The sequence below is a fragment of the Crinia signifera genome, chromosome 4 (genome assembly GCF_055691185.1).
Source record: "Crinia signifera chromosome 4, ASM5569118v1, whole genome shotgun sequence".
Lineage (NCBI taxonomy): Eukaryota > Metazoa > Chordata > Amphibia > Anura > Myobatrachidae > Crinia > Crinia signifera.
Genome location: NC_139220.1, coordinates 276844694 through 276866713, shown reverse-complemented (window position 1 = coordinate 276866713; position 22020 = coordinate 276844694). Strand labels below are relative to the sequence as shown.

General features: G+C 46.6%; 1 protein-coding gene across 1 annotated transcript in view; it reads left to right on the top strand.

The window, feature by feature from the left end:
* GGCX (gamma-glutamyl carboxylase) overlaps window positions 1-22020 on the top strand; it is a 35548-nt gene that overhangs the window by 6399 nt on the left and 7129 nt on the right. Inside the window, exons 3-12 of the mRNA XM_083184640.1 lie at window positions 10084-10242; window positions 11593-11758; window positions 12187-12265; window positions 13006-13112; window positions 15381-15544; window positions 16128-16393; window positions 17655-17786; window positions 20284-20435; window positions 20537-20706; window positions 20852-20982. Coding sequence (XP_083040766.1) covers window positions 10084-10242; window positions 11593-11758; window positions 12187-12265; window positions 13006-13112; window positions 15381-15544; window positions 16128-16393; window positions 17655-17786; window positions 20284-20435; window positions 20537-20706; window positions 20852-20982 — 1526 coding nt within the window. The remainder of the gene's footprint in view (window positions 1-10083; window positions 10243-11592; window positions 11759-12186; window positions 12266-13005; window positions 13113-15380; window positions 15545-16127; window positions 16394-17654; window positions 17787-20283; window positions 20436-20536; window positions 20707-20851; window positions 20983-22020) is intronic.

Genomic DNA, 22020 nt, shown 5'->3' with positions numbered 1-22020 from the left:
CAATCCTTACAGAGGAAGAAGCTACGGATAAGGGGATCTACGGCCAAATTAACCCCGGTGTGGTACCATGAAAATAGTTACGTTGCTAGTACCATGGGGTCCATGTCACCCCATGGTAAAAAATTTACTAAATAGATCACCAGATTAAACACTGTTTATTACAATGATTTGTTTTTGTCCAAATGATATTGCACAACACTTCATGTGTGAGTTTCTGATTATATTACAGCTTACTGATTATTATCTATGTAGGCCTCACTTTTACTGCTCCCAGCTCAAATCATCTTCAATATTGTCCTCATATTCAGTGTCAACGTCACTGAGGTCCCCTAAAGACGCAACAATGGCTTCTGGTGACAATCTCTGTCATTTCGACATTGCGTTAAGCTGGGCACATCACAGAACCTTGAAATAAGGAAAAATACATATAAAACATGGAAGGTAGTATGGGGGTCCATGTGAACCCAAACACAAATAACAGTAAATTGAAAATAAACAGAAAGACACAAAACTAGCGACACATTCTTAGGAAGTCATAATGAGAAAATCCGTGAAAGGCAAGGTCACTATTCATGATGGTTTCAAAGAAACAATGGTTCAAAGAGGAGTGGGGTCAGATAGACCCCATGGTAACACACCAGGGTTCAACGGGGTACCCTGCCGTGTTCCCCAAAATAGTTGAAGGGAGGATGTGTTAAGGCCATTGACTGTGAGAAACGCTGTGGGGGTATTGTATGACATTTTAAATAAATTCATGAAGTTCAAACCAAAGTGCTGCAAGTGAAGGACACGTTAGAGTGTCATGTCAGAGTTACATCTGTATCAAAAGCCTTATCTGCGTCGCAGCTTATAAGAAGCGTGTTTGTCCTTGGTTTGATGTGTTTTAGTCAACACTGCAGTCAGTTGCCTCACATTATGCACCAAGTTTCTACCCTTCATAAACCCTGTCTGTGAGTGGTGGATTAGTTGGGGGAGTACGAACTGTAACCGCTGTGCAGTTATACTGGTGAAAAGTTTAAAATCCTGGTTTAGAAGCTCATGGCCCAAGAGGCATGGCTAGAATGCCTTGGGGACAAGGCCAAATATAAAATTTTGTACACTAAACATTCCCAGTATGCCTTCAGTGATAGGCCTGGTAGCTACATGGCCCGCTTGGCGGCCGCTGAGAACACCAATAATACCATATGTGAGATCCGTTCTTCACAGGGAGCTTTATACACTACAACTCCTGAGATAGCCGGCCAATTTGTAGACTACTACCAAACCCTATATAGCTCCAAACTAACACATGACACTTCTGCTATACAGCGTTATTTGGACCAGATTGCTATGCCTACCTTGACCCCAGCGGACATGGAGACCCTGGATATGCCCCTCAGAGTGGAGGAGGTGGAGGTAGCCATTAGGGCCTTCCCGGCCGGTAAAGCACCAGGCCTGGATGGTCTTCCTATAGATTTGTATAAAAAACACATTTCCTTTTATGCCCCATCTCTTTTAAAACTATACAACGACCTGTTCTCCCACGGTTCCCTGCCCCAATCTATGATGGAAGCTGCCATAGTGGTTCTCCTAAAACCCGACAAAAACCCATGCTCAGTAGAATCCTATAGGCCTATATCCCTCCTACCCATAGACATTAAAATCCTCGCCAAAATCCTCTCACTTCGCCTCAATACTGTGATCACCAAGATCATACACCCTGACCAGACCGGCTTCATGCCGGGCAAGTCGACTATGATCAATCTCCGCAGACTGTTTACCCACTTGCAGAACCCCCGCGGGGACGCCAATACATCCATAGTGGTCTCGCTAGACGCCGCTAAGGCGTTTGACTCGATCGAGTGGGAATTCCTTTGGCTCACCCTGGCAAAGGTGGGTGTTGGCCCCTCCTTCATCAGATGGGTTTGCCTACTCTATGCCTCCCCCCGGGCCAGGGTATCTGTTAATGGATACATGTCATCTCCGTTTGACCTAGGTAGGGGAACCCGGCAGGGTTGTCCACTATCGCCAACCTTATTCGCCATCGCAATAGAACCTCTGGCATGCCTAATAAGGGATTCTACAGTGATTGCAGGGTTCAGGGTGGGTCGCTTAGAAGAAAAAATAGCGCTGTATGCAGATGACATTTTATTATTCATCTCTGACTATGCCACATCCATGCCTCCACTTCTAGATGTTATAGACAAGTTTGGCACGTACTCGGGTCTTAAAATAAACTGGGACAAGTCCTGTGTACTCCCATTCCAGGGGGACATCCCGGAACCTCCCGCGGTCACCCTCCCACTAAGATGGGTGAATTCCTTTAAATATCTAGGGATACATGTATCCAATGTCCCATCCCAGTATATACCACTAAATATCCAGCCACAGCTAGACTATCTAAAATCCAGGATCTCAGTGTGGGGCAAGCTGCCCTTGACAGTTTCAGGAAGAATTAGTCTTATTAAAATGACGGCTCAGCCGAAGATCCTGTATGTAATACAACATGCACCGATATACTTACCCCTTCAGACGTTTAGGAAAATGGACGGCCTGCTCTCTTCCATTATCTGGGCTGGAAAGAGGGCCCGTATTAAATTAAACACACTAATGCGGACAAGAGAGGGTGGGGGTCTGGCGGTCCCCTCATTCCGGTTATACTACCTAGCGGCACAGTTGGCACATCTCTTCAACTGGTGTGGCGAGGGCTCGGCAGATGAGCTCCCCTCGCTGCTTGTCACTCATAAACTACCAGGGCTGTCCCCGCTACATGTCCTACTAAGTGACAACAGTAAACTAATAGACATGCCACTGTTTAAACAAGCGGTTATGATCTGGCGACAATCCGGTCGCTTGCTTCCAGCGTCTGGACTTGACCCTGACACCCTCCTCGATGGCACCAGGGCGCTTCCCGAACTAATGGGGCTCCAGCTCCGTGAGGTCTGGGGCACATGGGGTATCACCACAATCGGCCAATTATATGCAGACAATGTACTTAAATCATTCCAGCAGCTTAGGGATGAATACCAGGTGCCAAATGCGCATTTCTATCGGTACCTCCAGCTCCGCCACGCGTGTCAGGCGCAATTCCCTACGAGCCCCCCAGAACTCAAAGCTTCACCGGTTAAAAATCTGCTGGTGTCCGGTGGACCCCCTCGGGCGATCTCCAGGTACTACGCAGCCATTCTAACAGCACAACAAGCTCCCGGTCTGCCGCATTTGAAGGCCAAATGGGAGCTTGAACTTGGCCCGATCTCGGAGGAGGACTGGGAGTCGGCCCTGGGGAGCCCACGCATTTCAACCACCTCATCCAGATACCAGCAGATCCAACTTTACATTCTCCATAGGGTCTACCTGACACCCACTAGGCTATGTAGAATGGGAGGTAGAAATGACTCTATGTGCCCTAAATGCAAGTCACATGAGGGCTCGTTCTGGCACCTCCTGTGGAGCTGCCCAATACTGTCTGCCTTCTGGCAAGAGGTAATTACGTCAATGGTGTCCACGGGCATACCCCGTGACATTTTCACTCCAAGGTTCTGTGCTTTGTCGTTTATGGATGTGGATAGTATTGACAAAAATATGATGAAATACGCGGTCAATTTATGTACTCTGGCCAAGGTGTGCGTGGCTAGGAAATGGATGGCCTCAGAGGGCCCTACACACAGGGAATGGCTTTCTTTAACCAATTCAGTGGTCAGACACGAGAAATTCGTGTACACATCCAGAGCCTCAGAGAAAAAGTACCATAAAATATGGGACCCGTGGCTAGAGTCACCCCTTATGCAACCAAATGTATAAACCTTGCCGTATATAACGCATGTCCAGTCATGTTCTGACCATACATGGGAGAGATGAAGGGGGAAGAGAGCATGTACACGGGAGTACTCCCCAATAACACACACCAAGAAGTAGAGTCACGCACTCAAGAATGTTTATAGCCTGTATCTCTTTTATTGTACTTATATTGATATGCAAATTAATCACCAATGTCAAACCGTTAATATAGGATATGCTAGATCGGTTAGCCTGTTTACATGGTTGCTTGCAACAATTGTAACATCAATCTTAGACGCCACCACATAAACATGGAAATGTTGTCACTGTGGAGCAGAAAATACCCCACCAACAAAAAAGCTGTAAATCATTTTGTTCTCATATCTCTTTTTTCTTTCTTTTATTTTCTTTTATCCCAATGCTTTAATGTTTGTTTGTATAAGTTGTAAAATGCTCTGAAAATCAAATAAAAATCATTGAATTTAAAAAAATAAATCCTGGTTTAGAAGAGATATCGGACGTTACGACTGAGACAGTATAGAGTCTCTGCCAGGTTTTAATAAAATAATAATACATGCTTTGTTAAAGTCGTGTGGCATGCCCTCCCCTTTTTAGGATATAATTGTAAAGAGAGATTAAATGGGGTATCACAGGGGGGCCAACATTTTATAATATTCGGCATTAAGGCCGTCTGGGTCTGGAGATCTGCCTTTTGACGTAATAGCTAGAGAAATCTCTAATGGGAGTGGTCACGGATTCACTGGCCTCTACTGAAAGAGTCGGTAGGTTAGCTGCTCTAAGGAAACTCATACCAAGAGCGGGATCATCGGCCTGGGCAGGATATAGGTTGTTATAATATTGCAGAAAAGTATCTGCGTGTTTGGGTTTTTTGAAGGTGTGGTATAAATGAAGTTATTTGTTAAATACCTGGAATTGTGGCTCCACTTCTGGATCAGTGGTTCCCAAACTGGGGAACATGCGAGGTTGCCCCGTGTTGGTGATCCAGGACCGTTTCAAATGATTTATGATTAGTTTGATAAGCAAAACCAGTGCTGGTGGCTTCCATTCATAAAATATGGTGACAAACCGAAGCAAATTCTGTCCTTCCCATCAGAATTACTAATTTACTTCTCAATAAGACCTACTTGACTTGATAATAGGGATTCCGACGTTTGTTTCTCTGACATCGGAATCCCGACTTAAACGGGTTATTTTCCCCCGTGGTGGGGTCCTCGACCCTTATAGAGGGAAAATAGAATAGGTGATGAGCGCAGCCAGCCTACAAGGGGCTTGAATGTGCTCACCCTCCTGTCAGACTGTCAGAGGGTTAAGGCCCCCATACACTAGCCGATTTTGGTCAGATTTCGGCCAGATCAGTCGGATCTGGCCGAAATCGGGCCAAAATCGTCTAGTTTTAATGTCCCCTCAGATCCGATGCGTGGTCCCGTTCGCATCGGATCTGCGTCGGGTGGTCGGACCTGCTGCACGTCCGACCACCCGACTTGGGACCTAGTGGGGCGGCGCGGCGGTGGAGGGAGCAGGGGGGGCTGGGGACGCTGCGGGGGACACAGGCGGCATAGAGCCGGGCAGGGGGAGCCGGGAGCTCTCAGTACTGAATAAAAATACCTATACAATGAATGGGCGGCCTGTGATTGGCTGAGCGCTCTCTCAGCCAGTCAGCAATTGGCTGAGAGAGCACTCAGCCAATCACAGGCTGCCCATTCATTATATAGGCTTTTTTTTATAGGACTGACAGCTCCCGGCTCCCTCTGCCCGGCTCTATGCCGCCTGTGTCCCCCGCAGCGTCCCAAGCCCCCCCTGCTCCCACCAGCAGCCCTGCTCTGTAGCCCCCCCCCCCCCCCCCTGCTCCCCGGGTTTTTTACATGTGATTTATCACATGTAAAAAATGGCACATCAAGTGCCAATCTAATCAAGCTCCACCGGGGAGCAGCCGGGGAAGCTCAGGGGGAAGTCGGGGGCGACTTGTCCTAAGGTCAAGTCGCCCTAGTGTATGGGGGCCTTTATACCATACGCACTTGTCCTAGGGGTGCCATGAAACACAATCTGATACTCTATATGCTGCTGTGATTCAAAAAAGTTTGGAGACCACTGTCCTGGGGCAATATCACCTAACCGTCTCCCCGGTTTATTATCTAGCATAGAGCAATGTAAGAATGTCCTATCACTACAGTTGCCCAACATCTGAGCTGCATGTTGTGTACACGCAGTAGATCAAGGGTCAGTGTCCAGTGCCCTATGGGGGGTGTTCTGTCCTATGAAAAGGGAATGTTGTGCAATGTTAACCTGACCTTTCACGTGTTTACACACCACGGGAGTACTACAATTACATTAACATGAAAGCTGTGGGGGTTACCTGACCAAATAGATGTGATTGACATGTCTAAGCTCATTCTGTGACACAGTGTGTACCATTCAGGTCCTATGGAGGGCCAGATGTATCCAGCTTCAAAAAGTGATAGGGTGGAGAGTGATAAACAATCAGCCAATCAGCTCATAGCTGTCATTTTTCAAACCCAGCCTATAACATGACTGTTAGAAGCTGATTGGCTGGTTGTTTATTACTCTCCACTTTATCACATTTTGAAGTTTGGTGCATCTGGCCCAATGTATTAAATTGGGAAAGCCATTGTCAGAGCATTTCCTAGTCTAGGCACATTTGGGAATTGTCAGGCCATGGGTGTAACAATACCCCCTATCATGTAGGGGATCCCTATGGCTGATGGACAATGTCTAGGTTGACACCATATAGTCGACATTCATATTGTTGACATATTCAAGGTCTACATGCAGTTTTTTTGCCGTTCCTTTTTTGAACTTTTTCATACTTCACCTTCCACGTGGACTCGGCACACTTTACTTATTCTCCATCCACACGGGAATGGTAAAGTGTACCGCACACCGCAGTAGTGGATCGAGGCACCGGGCCGGAAAAAAATGGCAAGTGAAAGGGGACACTAATTGGGGGTACACGTTCTCTGATGTCAATATTGACAACAAAAAGAGTGTAACAAAAAAATAAAACTCATGTCGTCCTTTTCTGTTCTGATTTTTTTCCGGTGTCAACCTAATATAACCTATTCCCCCTTTATCGTGAGCGAGAGGCCAAGCTGCAATTCCCCAGGGAGAGGAAAAATGATCTGTAGAGTTTGTACAATATTAAGCTTAAGGTGTTGTAGGGCTGAGATGGACGCAATAATTTAGAACCAGACGTGCCATGAGGGGGGGGGGGTCCAAATCTGAATCAGGCCCAATTTGCACTATAATCAGACTGACCAGCCAAAATGCACAGTGCTTAGCATGGGGGAAAATGAGTCTGCCATGATGGCTAGAGGACTTTAGCCAGTACTTGTGTAGTGTCACGGTGCTACTTACCTAGTCAGGGTAGTGTCCCTGTCAGCATCAGCGTTGTGTTCCCACGGCCAGTGTAGTCAGCGTCGTGTTACCGTACTCAGCTTGTGTCTGTGACTGTGTGTATGCTCGTGCCTAACCGGAGCTTACACAGTTAGCGTAGTCAGTCAGCGTTGTGTCATCGCTTACTACATTATGTGGGAACCATTGACCATATTTAATCTGCCTGTCATGACAGGTGTGAATGTGTTCCTGAAACGGGATTGGTATAAAATCCCGGCGGTCGGAATCCCGACAAGGGGGGGACGTGGATCACCCCTCCTTGCAGGCTTGCTGTGCACGCCACGCAGCGGGCCCGGCACACTAATTTATTCTCCCTCTATGGGTGTCATGGACACCCATAGAGAGAGAAAGTGTTGGGATTTCGGCGGTCGGGATTTTGACCGCTGGGATTCTAACTGCATCCCCCTGAAACACCCCCACTATCCACGTCAGCCCGAAGTGTGGCGAGCGCACGCTTCGGGCTCGGTGGCTCTCTGCGCTCGCCACACTTTATAAACTCAACTCCACGCCAACATGGATAGTGGGGGTATTAACAGGTCGGTAGGACACGTAACATGTACCCTCGCGGGGCTCGCTATGCTCGCCACGCTTCGGGCTGACATGGATAGTGGGGGTTCGAAATCGCGGCATTTGCCAGTATGTAACATGGAGCACTGGGCATGAGACACACTTGCGCCCGCACCCCCCCCCCCCTTTGTGCCTGAGCCACACACGCTACCGAACCCCTAACCCTGTCTGTCTCCCTGAAGTGGACACAGGCAGGGTTGCCGTACCCTGCCTCTGGGGACAGAGCTGCAGCTCACGGGGACAATACGGTGACTACACTGCCTGAAGGGGACACTACACTGATTACACAGGGCTGCCGTGAGGATACTACTCTGGGCTGCGGTTTGCCTACGCTGACAGCGTAGCGTAAGGTGGCACCGTGAATCTACACAAGTACCCTTTAGCCTATTTCTGTTTTTTTTGTTTGTTTGTTTTTCTGTTGAAAGCTGTTCAGATTACTGTATTTCTGGAGCAATTCCCAGCTTCAGCATTATTACACAATGTTTGTTATTAATATCGTCCTCCTGTGTGATCTTATTCTGCTGAGTGCTGACATTCTGTATCACTATAATACTATATGCTCATTGTGGTTTATGTTTGGTAACAATTGTTTGTTTAGTAGTTACAATAATGTGTCTGAAGGTAATTTTGCAGCATCTGTATGGGATTTCCCAAGGATCTTCTGTCACTGTATTTATCAAGGATTCTTCTGTAGCATTACTGGGTATTTTACTGTGTTGCAGAATTCTAGAGGTTATTGCATTGGCCTGTAGCATTTGTGATGATGACTGAAGAAGAAGAGGTCTTTGTGGCTCATTTATCAACGTGTAATAAAACTATTTGTGAATAATGAAAGTCCTTGCGTGTGATAAATTGGGGTGCCGGATGACTGCCTGACTGACAGGGGCTATTCTCCCTTGCGGGGGTCCATGACCCCCATAGTGGGAGAATAGAACCTGTGGCGAGTGAAGCGAGCCACCGAGCCCACAAGGGGCTTCTTTGCGCTTGCCCCCCTGTCGGAGCACCGGCAGTTAGGATTCTGATGTCGGGATACTGCCCGCTGGGATCCCGATTGTCAGACCGTCATACCACACCCAATAAATTGTGCTTCAGTCAATCTACTCCTGTCATATGTTTAGCTCCTACCTGTTGTGTCATGCAGATAAAGAAGCTGCTGTCCTTGTGAGGAGATAAGAGCAATTGTATTTTCTCTGTGGGTAAGCCAGAGTTAATGACACAATTGTTCCCAAAGCCCAGGCTTAAGTATGAGATCATGTACACACTCTGCAGCACGCTCACACAAAACAGGCTTAAAAGCCTATTATACAAATTGCCCCTCTGTGACATATATTGCACACAAATAATAATTTCATACAGGAGGCTACAAACCTTTTTGTCATAATGTTGCCCTTTTATTTCTATATATCAGAGAGCATAATTGTATTTGTGGCGTGTTTTGTGTTATTTGTGTGCATAAATGTTATGGGCCCTACACACGTAGCGATGATCGTTCTGAGCGATGCTAGATCCGTGAAAACAGAGCCCTGCACAACGATGTGTCGCTGAGCGATCTGTCGGGGCCAGGGTTCTCTGTGAGAACCCTGACGAAAGTGGTTGTAAGAGTCACCAAAGGGAGTCCTTTTCAGCGGTGACTCTTACAACCACTTTCGTCTCCCTATAAATGGGTAAAAATACACCAGTGAGCTCCAGCGACTGATACACCCTCCAGCGGTAAGACAGCTACACCGCGTATATCGTGAGGACTTCAGCTCATTCTCCACTCACCTGGGACCTGGTTCTACATGTGGTAATATACACTCAGTTACTACAACCAGTGATCATCTCCACTGATTATTGCATGAATCCATTGAGGCTTGGCTATTTATTTTACCTTCATTCCAATTTACTTTTATCTCCCCCCCCCCCCCCCAAATATTGTTATATTGTATTGTAATACTGTGTATTTTATTGTAATTTTTAATGTGAGTAAAACATTTCATATATTTCCAATCATCTGGTGTTATTTATTCATAGCGCTACTCGCCTTGTGCTTGTCCCTTTTCTTGTCTTTTTGGTGGGGAGTGACTACCCCCACATTTTGAGCAGCAGCATACATTGAGGCAACAGCTCATGTCAAAGCGCCTGTATATTCCCTAGGGAATAATTTCTTATGCTTTAAATTGTGCAATGAACAAAGAAAGAAATGTGCATCTTTGCACTGTGTGTGTATGCAATTAATTGTGCACACACCCCCTCCCCCCAATTTTTTTATTTATTGTCCATTATAACAACCAAACAAGTCTTTTTGTGTGGTTATTTTACTCACTGTGTCTGGGATATCCCCACCAGGTCTGCTTATGGTATTGGACATCCCCCAAGAGCGAGGCCTCAGTTACCTGGACCACAAGTATCTGGATGGGCTGGATGTTTGCCGATTCCCTCTTTTCAACTTCCTTAACCCGCTGCCGCTGGACTGGATGTACCTGACCTATGTGATAATGCTGCTGGGTGAGCTGTGGGACTCGCATTATGTGGTGGGTGGGGAGGGCTGGAGTGGGCGATGGCTTATATATTAAGTCAGGTAAATGTAAGAACTTCTAAAATATTGAATATCCCTCTGGTGCATTTGCTTGATTTCCCATGAATTGTAAGTGTAAAATTACTGACAAGAACCCCATTTATGTGAGCGCTTGTCTTCCTGTGCGTGCTCCGTATGGTATGACTATGGTTGGTCCAGCATAGCTGCGTGCGCAGTGCGCAGGCAACAGTGCTCAATGCCAGTTCACCTCAACTCACATAAACTACCAGCGAAACCGTATGTGACAGGAAAAGTATGCTGGGATTTGGTCTAACTACATGCACTGCGCACTTCAGGCACTCTATGTGAATGAGCCCCCACTGTGCTGCTTTCCGTCAGTGCTGTTCCATTACCCTCCCATATTACTTTCTCCAGTACTTCTCTCCTGAGTTGACCTCTACCACTGTTTGTTTCCAGCATGTATAACAATACATAATAATTTGAGGTCTTCGTTACGACCATCATGTGCGTAAGTGCAGATGCTCCCTGTCAAGCCCGCTCTTCTACAGCAAATGTCACTCACAATGTGCTCGTACATTGTATATATTCAACATGTATCTGCATAAATGCATTACCCTTATTAAAAGGATTGTTAAGATATACAAATCTCACTTGCGAATGGGTGGCGCCGGCTAACAATTCGCAAGGCGGGGTTAGGGTGACTCACAAGGATGAGAATTCGCATCCGAGCGAGTCGACCAGAATAAGGGCCATAGTGTTGATACCCAGGGCCGGCGCCACCACTAGGCAAATCTAGGCATTTGACTAGGGTGCCAGCCACTGGAGGGCGGCACTTCGCCCCACGCCTCTCGCATGGAGGCTGCAGGGGTGTCCGTGCCGGGTACCTGCGGCACTTTGTGATCTGACGGCGGGGTCCCTGCAGTGATGCGCGCTATCCGGCAGCCAGGCGGCGGCGCGGGAAGCGCTGCTGGGTTTGAAAACATTCCGCATGCTGATTGGCTGAGAGTCAGCCAATCAGCGTGCGGCGAGTTTTTCAAACCCATCAGCGCTTCCCGCGCCGCCTGGCTGCCGGATTGCGCGCATCACTGCAGGGACCCCGCCGCCAGATCACACAGTGCCGCAGGTACCCCCCCCCCCCCTCGCCTGGGGCGCTCCGGCCCTGTTGATACCTCCTGTAGGCTGACCCCAACTCTTCAGAGTTGTTCATTTTTGTTACGTATGTAGAAGTACTGTTGTTTTAATCAAAGTAAAATCGTTTTCTATGCACTATGCAGTCCTATTGCCCCCCACACATCTTACTTTAGTGTCTTCTCCCTCAGGTGCTTTCGGTATAATGGTCGGGTGCTTTTACCGTCTCAGTTGCCTCCTCTTCCTCCTGCCATATTGGTATGTTTTCTTCCTGGACAAGACCAGCTGGAATAACCACTCTTATCTCTATGGCCTCATTGGGTTCCAGCTCACCTTGCTGAATGCCGATCGCTTCTGGTAAGCTGTGAATGCTCGCCGCTTACTCTCCAGTATCTCTCAGCTGTGTAGGACCTGTCCCGGGCTTCCTATTATATTGCTGCCTTCTTTACAGCAAGGTTACCCCTGGTGTCTGACCTAGGAAGGTGTAAATCACAGCCTGGGATCCTACACAGATTCCATACCTAGGATCCTACTTCCTCTCCCGATCAGCATTGTGGCGCTTTATCACTGAATAATAATAGTTACATGTGAGCACATGTTAGATACATCATCACTGTATTATATTTCCATTGATGGGCCATTACGTAAACCTTATATATATATTGGTCTCGCTAACAAGGACCTGCCAGTGCCGTATCTGCACAATGTTTGGACCCTTTCATTTAATTTAATGAAAATAGTTTTGTTTCCTAGTCATTCCCATTATTATTCCTATCCTCTCACAGGTCTGTTGATGGCTTATGGCGTCCTCGTAAGCGCAATGCTCATGTCCCACTTTGGAATTACACTCTACTTCGTATGCAGGTAACTGTAACTTGTAAATATATATTAGAGAAGACAACCACACAAAACTTATAATGTCGTGTTCAGGGACCCTGAGGCCTAACCACGCAGATCTAGCAGCATTGTGGCTGATCAGTGAGGCGTTGTTATTGCACCTCGTTGTGTGGCAATAGGATCTGCATGGGCCAGTTGGACAGCTTCCTGTCAGCCTCCCAGTGTTACCAGAGCGGAGCTCAACACAGTGGGGAGAGGGCTATTTGGTAACTAGCACTTCCCTGCAGCATGGGTTTCCCACAGACTGATATCTACTGGAACCTTTGAACCTCTTCCTTATTTTCTAGTAATTCAGGCTCCTGATGAACCCTAATTAACAGTGTGGTAACCCTAACTCCCCTCCATTTGATGTCTCACAGCCCTTGTCATTATTTTAATACTTTTTTTAAGTTTACTTGTATTGGGTGACCACATTTTGCAGGGGTACCACAATACCAATACGAATATACAATGCCATACTACATTGTGAGTTTCTAGTGGAGCTTCTATAAACTTGTGCCCCAGTCTGGGGCAAAACTAGATATTTGTGGGCTTCATAGTGGAGTTTTATATGGCCCCTATGTGCTGAATAATGGTAAAAAAAATCTGTCATACCCAGTAGGCTTTGTCAGGGAAGATGGGGCCCCAATAGCAGCTGTAACCTCTGTAGTTAGTTTACTCACTTGTTTATGTTTTCTAACCTACCCACTTGTTGACCTATCCTACAGATCTTTTTTGTTTATTTTATCGCTGGCATCAAGAAGCTGGATGCAGATTGGGTGGAAGGATATTCCATGGGCTCACTGTCACGCCATTGGCTGTTCGATCCATTCAAGTAAGATTTTGAAAATAAGAAATAATCAGGCTTGTGTTCTCCTGGTTTACCCAAGTGTGTGGCCTGACACTTCCAAAAGTGACTCCTTTATAATGCATGTACACAAGGGGGGAATTGACCCAGTGGGAAGCTAAGGCACTTTCTGCTATAAAACACTGTTTATAATGTCTAGTAATATGGTGCTGTGTGTAATGGGTGTAATATGGAGGGGGGGGGGGGGGGGGCTGTGTATATTGTAGGGCACTATGGTGCTGTGTATTCTGGGTGTAATATGGAGTAGGGGTACTGTGTATACTGCCATAGAATGTTGGTGCTGTGTGTACTGTAATATGGGGAGTGGGCTGTTTAGGTGTGTTGTGGATACTTAAGGGTAATCTGGTAAAGGAGCTATGTAGATTGAAATGTAATATGGGGGATGCTGTGTGTGCAGAGGGGTATTATGGGGGAGGGGGTCTTTGTATACTGGAACGGAATGTGGGGTATACCACATATGAGGGTGAGGGGGCTGTGTGCATCAAGTGTAAAATCAGGGTGCTATGCAGAATGGTGTTCTGAGGTGGGCACTGTGTAAATAATAAAGGTCTGAGTCAGAGGTGGCAATGTTTGTGCAATGTTATGAGGTGGGCACTGTGTAAATAATAAGGTCTGATTCAGAGGTGGCAATGTTTGTGCAATTGAGCAATTTTTTTCTGTGCTTCTGGAATCCACAAGTGCCAACTTCGTCATCACTGTGCTCACCATTGGTAATCTTAAAATGCAGGGATTAACTGTCAGTTAGCGTTTGTGGGAGGTAATGAAGGGTTGGCGAGCAAAGCACAGGAAAGTTGTTGCTGTTTGGGGGATGTGTCTCAGATTTCAGATTTGTATGCAGCTGTAAAGACCCATTCAGCCTTTCTGAGCGACCATGAAATATTGTTCCCTTTTATTTATGATGTTGTACAGTACACAACATTTAAGGCTTTTTTCCTGCTGTATTTCCTCAGAGTGAGTGGAGCTAAATTTAGTGTAGCCACATGCCTTCTAAATATGTTTTATACACCTGTACATGGGTTTCTTGTGTTAAATTGGTCCACTACCCACAATGCTCCACTTTGCACGTGTGTGGTATAGCGCTCTGACAGACGGGATTCCGACAGTCAGTCGTCCGACATCAGAATCCTGACTGCTGGTACGCCGATGGGGGTGACCACAATGAAGCCCTTTTGAGGGCTCTCTGCGCTCGCCACAGGTTCTATTCTCTCTCTATGTCCACAATGGATGTCGGCACTAATGCTCTTTTTCTCCTAGTAAGACATGCCAGTGCTATGGTATTGGCTCAAGCAAACAAGTGTATCAGAAGATCCTCCCAGTTCATCTGCAGGGAGAGAGCTGGCACATGCTATCTCTTCCAATAAGTAAATGTGTGTTACTACTGCAGGCACGGGACCATCTTAGCATATAGTGTAAATAAGCAGTCATATTTTAAGTTCATAAAGGTCATCTTTTTTTCAGTTTTTAATTTAGATTTAGATCTGTAGGCCTCACTACTTTCCTTTTGAAAGTGCAAAATACCCATGGAGTTTTATATAAGATATATCTTGTGTTGTTGTTATTTATTAGCATTATACAACTGACCTGGTAAGAGGCTATGGCACAAATATACATAGTTCTGCAATACACAAAAAAGACAGCAGATGGTGCTGTGTGCTTTACTACTGAGTGAGAAACCTTAATACTGTATTCTCCAGTGTACAGCTGTGTCCTCATTCACCTTACCTCAATACTCTACGCAGCGGGAGAGGCCTGGCGTGAGTGAGCCGACAGGTCACGTGTTAGCGTCCGGTGTCTTTTGACGAATACGTGGGTTATTCCCATTGCTATGTGAGTAGGACGCACACGCATGATATGCAGCATGCCTATATTCTGTGTGTGACTGCGCCCACATCGGGGTATGAAGTAGAATGTTACAGTGCTTTCTAGGAAACCAGTGTAGCCGTAGCGTTTCATATGCAGATACAACACATTTTATTGGAAAAAGTTTCACAAAAAGACGCCACGGGAACATATGTCTCTCCCAAAGCTCACAGTCTAATTAAATATATGGAGATCTGCACAGAGAGGTTGGTAATTATGCAACAGCCCTGAGGACAGTTTATATACCATATACTATAAACACATGATACTGTAGCATGCCATGATGGAAGGTGGGTATATTGATTGCTATATAGTCGTCAGCACTGCAGCACTACATGTCAGATCTGTTGCAGATACAGTGTATTTGTCTCCTAGGCTGATTATGTCAGAGGAGATGACCAGCCTTGTCGTTATACACTGGGGCGGACTGATTCTGGACCTGACGGCCGGATACCTCCTCTTCTTTGATATCACCCGCCCATTCGCTTTGTTCTTTGTTTCTTATTTCCACTGCATGAACTCACAGCTCTTCAGTATTGGTGAGTGATTGTGCAGCATATATTCCCACTGTCCAGGGGTGCGACCATGATTCCATACTTACTCCTAATACCTCTTCTCACATCACAACATGTGGAAAATTTACTAAGATGGGAGTTCTACTACATATAGGATGTTGTTATGGGCAACCAATCAGAATCTACTTCTTGTTTACTTAGCACCTTCTAGATGATAATAGATATTATCTGATTGGTTGTCCATAGCAATAGCCCATCTGAATTAGAAATACTGTCTTAGTAAATTTCCCCCCTATGACTTGCTCTGTGTCTCTCGTCCAGTGATGAGCAGCCAGATCTCATCATTCACTCCCACATTCCTTGTGTTAATTCTGACCATGGCTGTATGAAGCAGTGATAAGGAAGGAGAAATGATAAAGTGCCTGGTACTTTATCACCGGCCAATCAGCTCCTGACTGTTAAGTTACAGACTGGGTTTAAAAAGGGACTGTTAACAGTTAATTGGTCGGTGCCAGGCACTTTATCACTTCTCCCTTATCACTGCTTCATACATCCACCCCGCAATTCTTTTAAAAAACATTGTTTTAATTCTTATTATATCACACAGGTATGTTCTCCTACACAATGTTGGCCACCAGCCCACTCTTCTGCTATCCTGATTGGCCACGGCGACTTGTTTCCAAATTTCCTCGCTGCTTGCACTGGGCGCTGCCCCGCGTGCAGCCCCCGCAAAAAAGTCCAGATTGTGTATATCCGGGGCAAAAGGGGAAGAGCGGGGTACTGCCAGGGCTGCGGCATAAACTAGGAGCCATCTTCACTGTCATCTACATCATTGAGCAGCTCTTCCTCCCCTATTCCCACTTCATTACACAGGTGAGAGCTAACTGTCCTATCTCAGTGCTTCTACCTGCTTTGCTATTCAAACTGTGGTATTGTATGTCACCAGTCGTAATGTCAACATGAGGGTGCAGACGTATTCATAATGTCGATATCATGTCAACATTCATCATGTAGACACGAAAAAAATATTGGCATGTTCGAATGTATGACCTATATTGTGTCTGGTGTTGCCACTGGTGACTTATCCGCTCCCATTGTCTCCAGTGGTGTCTTCAGAGTCCCGGCCCTAATGGGCCCTACACACAGAGAGATTTGTGCAAGAGATTCATAATGGGAGATTCAGCATGATAGATTTAAAAAATCTCTCAATTTAAATAATGGGTTGAAGTAAAGCCTGAGGGAGTGTCATATGACACATGTCACAGGGTGACCTATAAACATTGGTGCAATGGTTTATAATGAGCGGGCGGACCTCCAGTTACTGGGGGCACCTGCTGCAATGTCCCTGACACGATACAGTAAACAGATGGCCCCTACGCAGAACCACCCAAGCACATGATAAGCACATTGGTAATTCCCTGTTACCCCTCTTCTGCAGTGTTCACTTTGCCACTGGGGCGGCGAGGCGGACTGCTGGCAGTACTCTTGGTGCTCTCCACGCTGCTCCTGCTCCAAGCACTCTCCTGCCGGTAGGAGCCGGCTCCGGTGTCTCCAGGGGCGGCATCGTGGGGGCTCCAGTGGCTGAATGCTCAGAAGGCCACCACTCACGCAGTGATGTGTGGGCCTTCTGAGCACCAATAACCAGCAGGTCTCTTATGTATCGTGGTCCCGCATGCCTATCGCTGTGTGGGCTATACACGCAGCGATAGACACTTTCTGAGCGATTATGTAAAATCGATCAGAAAGTGGCCGAACATCGCTCTGTGTGTAGGCCTCTTAAAACTTGGTTTTGACTTATGTACTTATGTACAGTATAAAAGAAGTATGTGAAGGAAATATTCCCTCTGTACCAAACAAAATCTCCAACGTCAGAGGACTTATCTAAGAGATAACAAATAATTTGCCACCCTGTGTAGACTGTGAACTGTGTAATCGTATCTGGTTAAAAACAAAACAAACAAAAAAACAGTAGTAACTGTAAAATATCCAGCAGTAGGGCTTGTTACATGCTACCACTGAAGCCTGGCTAATAAAGTTTTGGTAATTTTTTTATACATAGTTTTGTGGCGTTTATAGTAAATTTCCTCTTCACTTGTGCATTGTTTCTCTTCCTAATGACCTGCTGTGTCCTCAGGGCTACAATAACTGGACAAATGGCCTGTATGGGTATTCGTGGGATATGATGGTGCATTCACGCTCACACCAGCATGTAAAAGTCACCTATAGAGACGGCGTCACTGGAGAGATTGGGTACCTTAACCCAGGGGTGAGTGTCTGTTCCGCTGATTGTGCTGGAATTGTTGTGGGTTTTAGCACATCTGCTTGGAAGACTAAAGGCCCCCATACATTAGGCCGACTTGTCCTTAGGACAAGTCGGACCCAATACTCCTGTGAGCCGCCCGGCAGCTCCCCGGGAGGCTCAAATACAATTTGGCACTTGATGAGCCAAATTTTACATGTGATAAATCGCTTGCGATTTATCACATGTACGGGGAGCTGCAGCGGGCGGTGAGGGGCATGGGGGCCGGTGGTGATCAGGGGCAGCAGTGGGGCGGGCAGCGGGGGTACTGAGTGCTGACCTGGGGGCGGTGTGGTCAGCAGCAGGGCTCATCAGGGGGACGCCGAAGCGGGGAGCGTGTCCTGACGCTGTAACTAGCCGGCAGCGCCTGTGTGTGATGATCTGGCCGGGCGGCGGGCGCTGTGATCATTCACATATATCATTCATTCAGCAGCGCTGCGGGACGGACGGGGCCGGGCAGTGGCGGGTATTATATTTTTAAAACACCTGTCAAATGACTAGCCGTTCTCTGATTGGCTGAGAGCTCTCAGCCAACGGTCAGTCATTGGCTGAGAGCTCTCAGCCAATCAGAGAACGGCTAGTCATTTGACAGGTGTTTTAAAAATATAATACCCGCCACTGCCCGGCCCCGTCCGTCCCGCAGCGCTGCTGAATGAATGATATATGTGAATGATCACAGCGCCCGGCCAGATCATCACACACAGGCGCCGCCGGCTAGTTACAGCGTCAGGACCCGCTCCCCGCTCCGTCGTCCCCCTGATGAGCCCTGCTGCTGACCACACCGCCCCCAGGTCAGCACTCACCGCCAGCTAAAGGTCCCAAGTCGGGTGGTCGGACGTGCAGCAGGTCCGACCACCCGACGCAGATCCGATGCGCACGGGACCGCGCATCGGATCTGAGGGGACATCAAAAGTAGCCGATTTTGGTCCGATTTCGCCCAGATCCGACTGATCTGGCCTAAATCGGACCAAAATCGGCTAGTGTATGGGGGCCTTAAGGCCAGCCAGGCGATGGAATGGGTGATGTGACCCTGCATTGGCAATAGCACATACAATTGCATGATGCTGGGGTTGACTGTGCAATCTAACATGCTATAACTGTATTTAGCAGCATGGCATTGTTAGCAATATCTTCTGGTTAACCCTGCAGCAGACCAATCAGATGGTTGCTTGTGACCATTGGTGCCAGCAAATAGGGAACACCGTAAAAATATGTCCATTTTTGTTTTTCCGATTTGCACAGAAACCTCAAATCAGGCCAACATTGTGGTGTGTACCCACCCTAAGTCTAAGGGGGCAAATTTACTAAAGTTTCTAAAAATGAAAAGAGGTGATTTCCCCATAGGTTCTGTCTATCATTTTTCTATTGCATCCTAGAAAATGATAGACAGGATCTAATTGGTTGCTATAGGCAACATCCCCTCTTTTCATTTTTAGAAGCTTTACTAAATTTACCCTTAAAACAGAAAGGCAGGCACATAATGGTAGGGATCAACCTGGTAGTTTTTGTTTTGCCTAGAGAGCATGGTATTGGTATCATTTCTTAATCTGTAGCAATGGTGGTCACAGGGAAATCAATTGTCAGAGGACAATGGGGGTGATTGTAGTTCGCAAGGGGGATCGATTTTTTTTTTTTTTTTTTTTTGCGACTTCACATAGTCACTTATGCGCATATGCAGCTGCTGTGTGCGAGCAGCCATGACGAATAGATTATTCGGTGGTCGCTCGCACACAACAGTGCGGCCGGGAAGGCGTTGGGTGGTGTGCCGGGGGATTTGCCCATGGGAACGCCCAGCCTTGCTAGTCAACCAGAATAAGGTCCTATGTTTTCACAGTATTGTGATGGTGGGTGAAACACTCCATCACGCCTTACTTTTGAAAGTGGAACATTCCTTTTAAAGTGGAAAATCAGGCAAAGTGCGATCTAAAACAGTAGCTGCTGTTGAACTGCATGCCCTGCCATACCTTTATTATGCCCTCATGGCAAAACAGTGGAAGGGTGTGCTGGAATGTGTACTTCTGCAGCTGGGGAACTGCATGTTTAATACATCTTGATTAGGCACTTCACCATACCTCCCAACATGACCCTCTCCAGGAGGGACACAATGCTTTCTACTTGGACTTCCGTGGTAATGTATGATTGCCATAACCTGCTCTAAACAGGTTAATGGATGATAAAGGTGTTTCATATGGTAATCATACATTAACAGGGAAGTCCAGGAACAGAGCATTCTGTCCCTCCTGGAGAGGGTCATGTTGGGACATATGACTTAACTGCACAGGTCAACTTTTCAGCCTAAAATACAGATCATGTGAAAGGAAAATGAGGCTGGGTGACGTAGACAACCTAAATGAAATCATTTACAACCTAAATGAAATCCTCGATTGGTACTGAATTTTGAGACCTATTGCAGCAACTCCCTTGTGTATGGCACCTTCAGTTTATATAAACATGCCTCCATCAGGTATTCACCCAGACCCGGCGCTGGAAGGATCACGCCGACATGCTGAAACAATATGCCACCTGCCTCCAGGGCCTTCTGGGAGCATATAACATCTCGGAGCCTGAAATATACTTTGACGTATGGGTGTCTATCAATGATCGCTTCCAGCAGAGGTGAGTACTGTTAGCATACGGATATCTGTTCCATGACTGGGTAAGGGTTACTACTCCGCCCACAGCGATGCATTCATCCTGACTGCCTGCCCTTCTGTCAGGCTCTATGACCCGACGGTGGACATTGTGAAAGCTGAGTGGTCACCCTTCCGTAAAACACCCTGGGTTAAGCCCTTGCTGGTTGACCTGTCGCCATGGCGAGCAAAGTTCCAGGAGGTGGAGAATTCGCTGGACAATCAGACTGATGTGGTCTTCATAGCAGACTTCCCAGGTGAGGTTCTAGGCTGTGGTGATTAAACAAATGTATATCTGTAGTGACCTGTATGTTTTCTTCATGTAACCCCCCCCCCCCCCCCCTCTTGCTTCTTTCCATCCAGTTTTTATTCATTTACATTCCCTCTAATCCTTCATCCCAGGCCTTCATTTGGAGAATTTTGTGAATGAGGACCTGGGTAACACCAGCATACAGGTCCTGCAAGGAGAAGTCAATGTGGAGATTGTGAAAGACACCAAAAACTTCACATTGCGAGAGGGTGACCGCATGCAGGTAACTAAAAGGGAACATTATGTTTCCATGCTTGCCCACTGTTTACACATAGGCCCTTATTCTGGTTCCCTCGCAAAGGCAAATTCCTTCTCAAATGGACAAAACCATGTGCACTGCAGGTGGGACTGAAGTAACTTCTGCAGAAAGAATTAGATTTTGTGGGGTTTTACATCAAAGTGAGATTTATATTGCAGTGTAAAAATAAAGCAGCCGGTATTTTCCCTGCACAGAAACAAAATAACTCACCCAAATCTAATTCTCTCTGCAGATGTTACATCTGACCCCCCCCCCCCCCCTGCAATGCACATGGTTCTGTCCATTTGAGAAGGAATTTGCCTTTGCGAGTGAACCAGAATCAGAGCGCAAGTGAGGGCCGCCATGTGGTGTGATCTCCCAATACTGGAAACAACTGCCGTGTTTTATGTTCCCCTTATCTCTTCTGCCTTAAGCGGTGCCTGGAGCAGCGGGCTAGTAGGCCCTGTAATAAGGAATGTAGAGCTGTGTAATTACTAGCTGCTCCTAGACTTGGTGATTACATAAGAGGGAGTTACTCAGCGTGAGGTTACAGAACACTGCAATAGTAATACTATATATTGCACCCAGACTGGTAAATGTGTGCTCAACTTCTGTTACAACATTGTACATCTAAAGGGTTGAGATTACCTAAAGGATAAGAAAAGGGACAGACTAGATAGGTCAAGTGGTTCTTATCTGCCAGCACATTCTATGGGCCAGATTCTCTAAGCTTCAAAAGTGATAAAATGGAGAGTGATAAACAGCCAGCCAATCAGCTCCTGTCTGACATTTTTCAAACACAGTCTGTGACATGGCAGGCAGGAGCTGATTGGCTGGCTGTTCATCACTCTCCATTTTATCACTTTTGAAGCTTAGAGAATCTGGCCCTATGTGTTTATGTGAATGTAAAGGCTAACTGCATTACCTAGTAATATGTTACTGACCCATTCTCCATAGCTTGGCTAATATTTACGTGGCTTTCCTTCTGCACCCTGGCACCATTACATTGGGCAAGTGCCATGT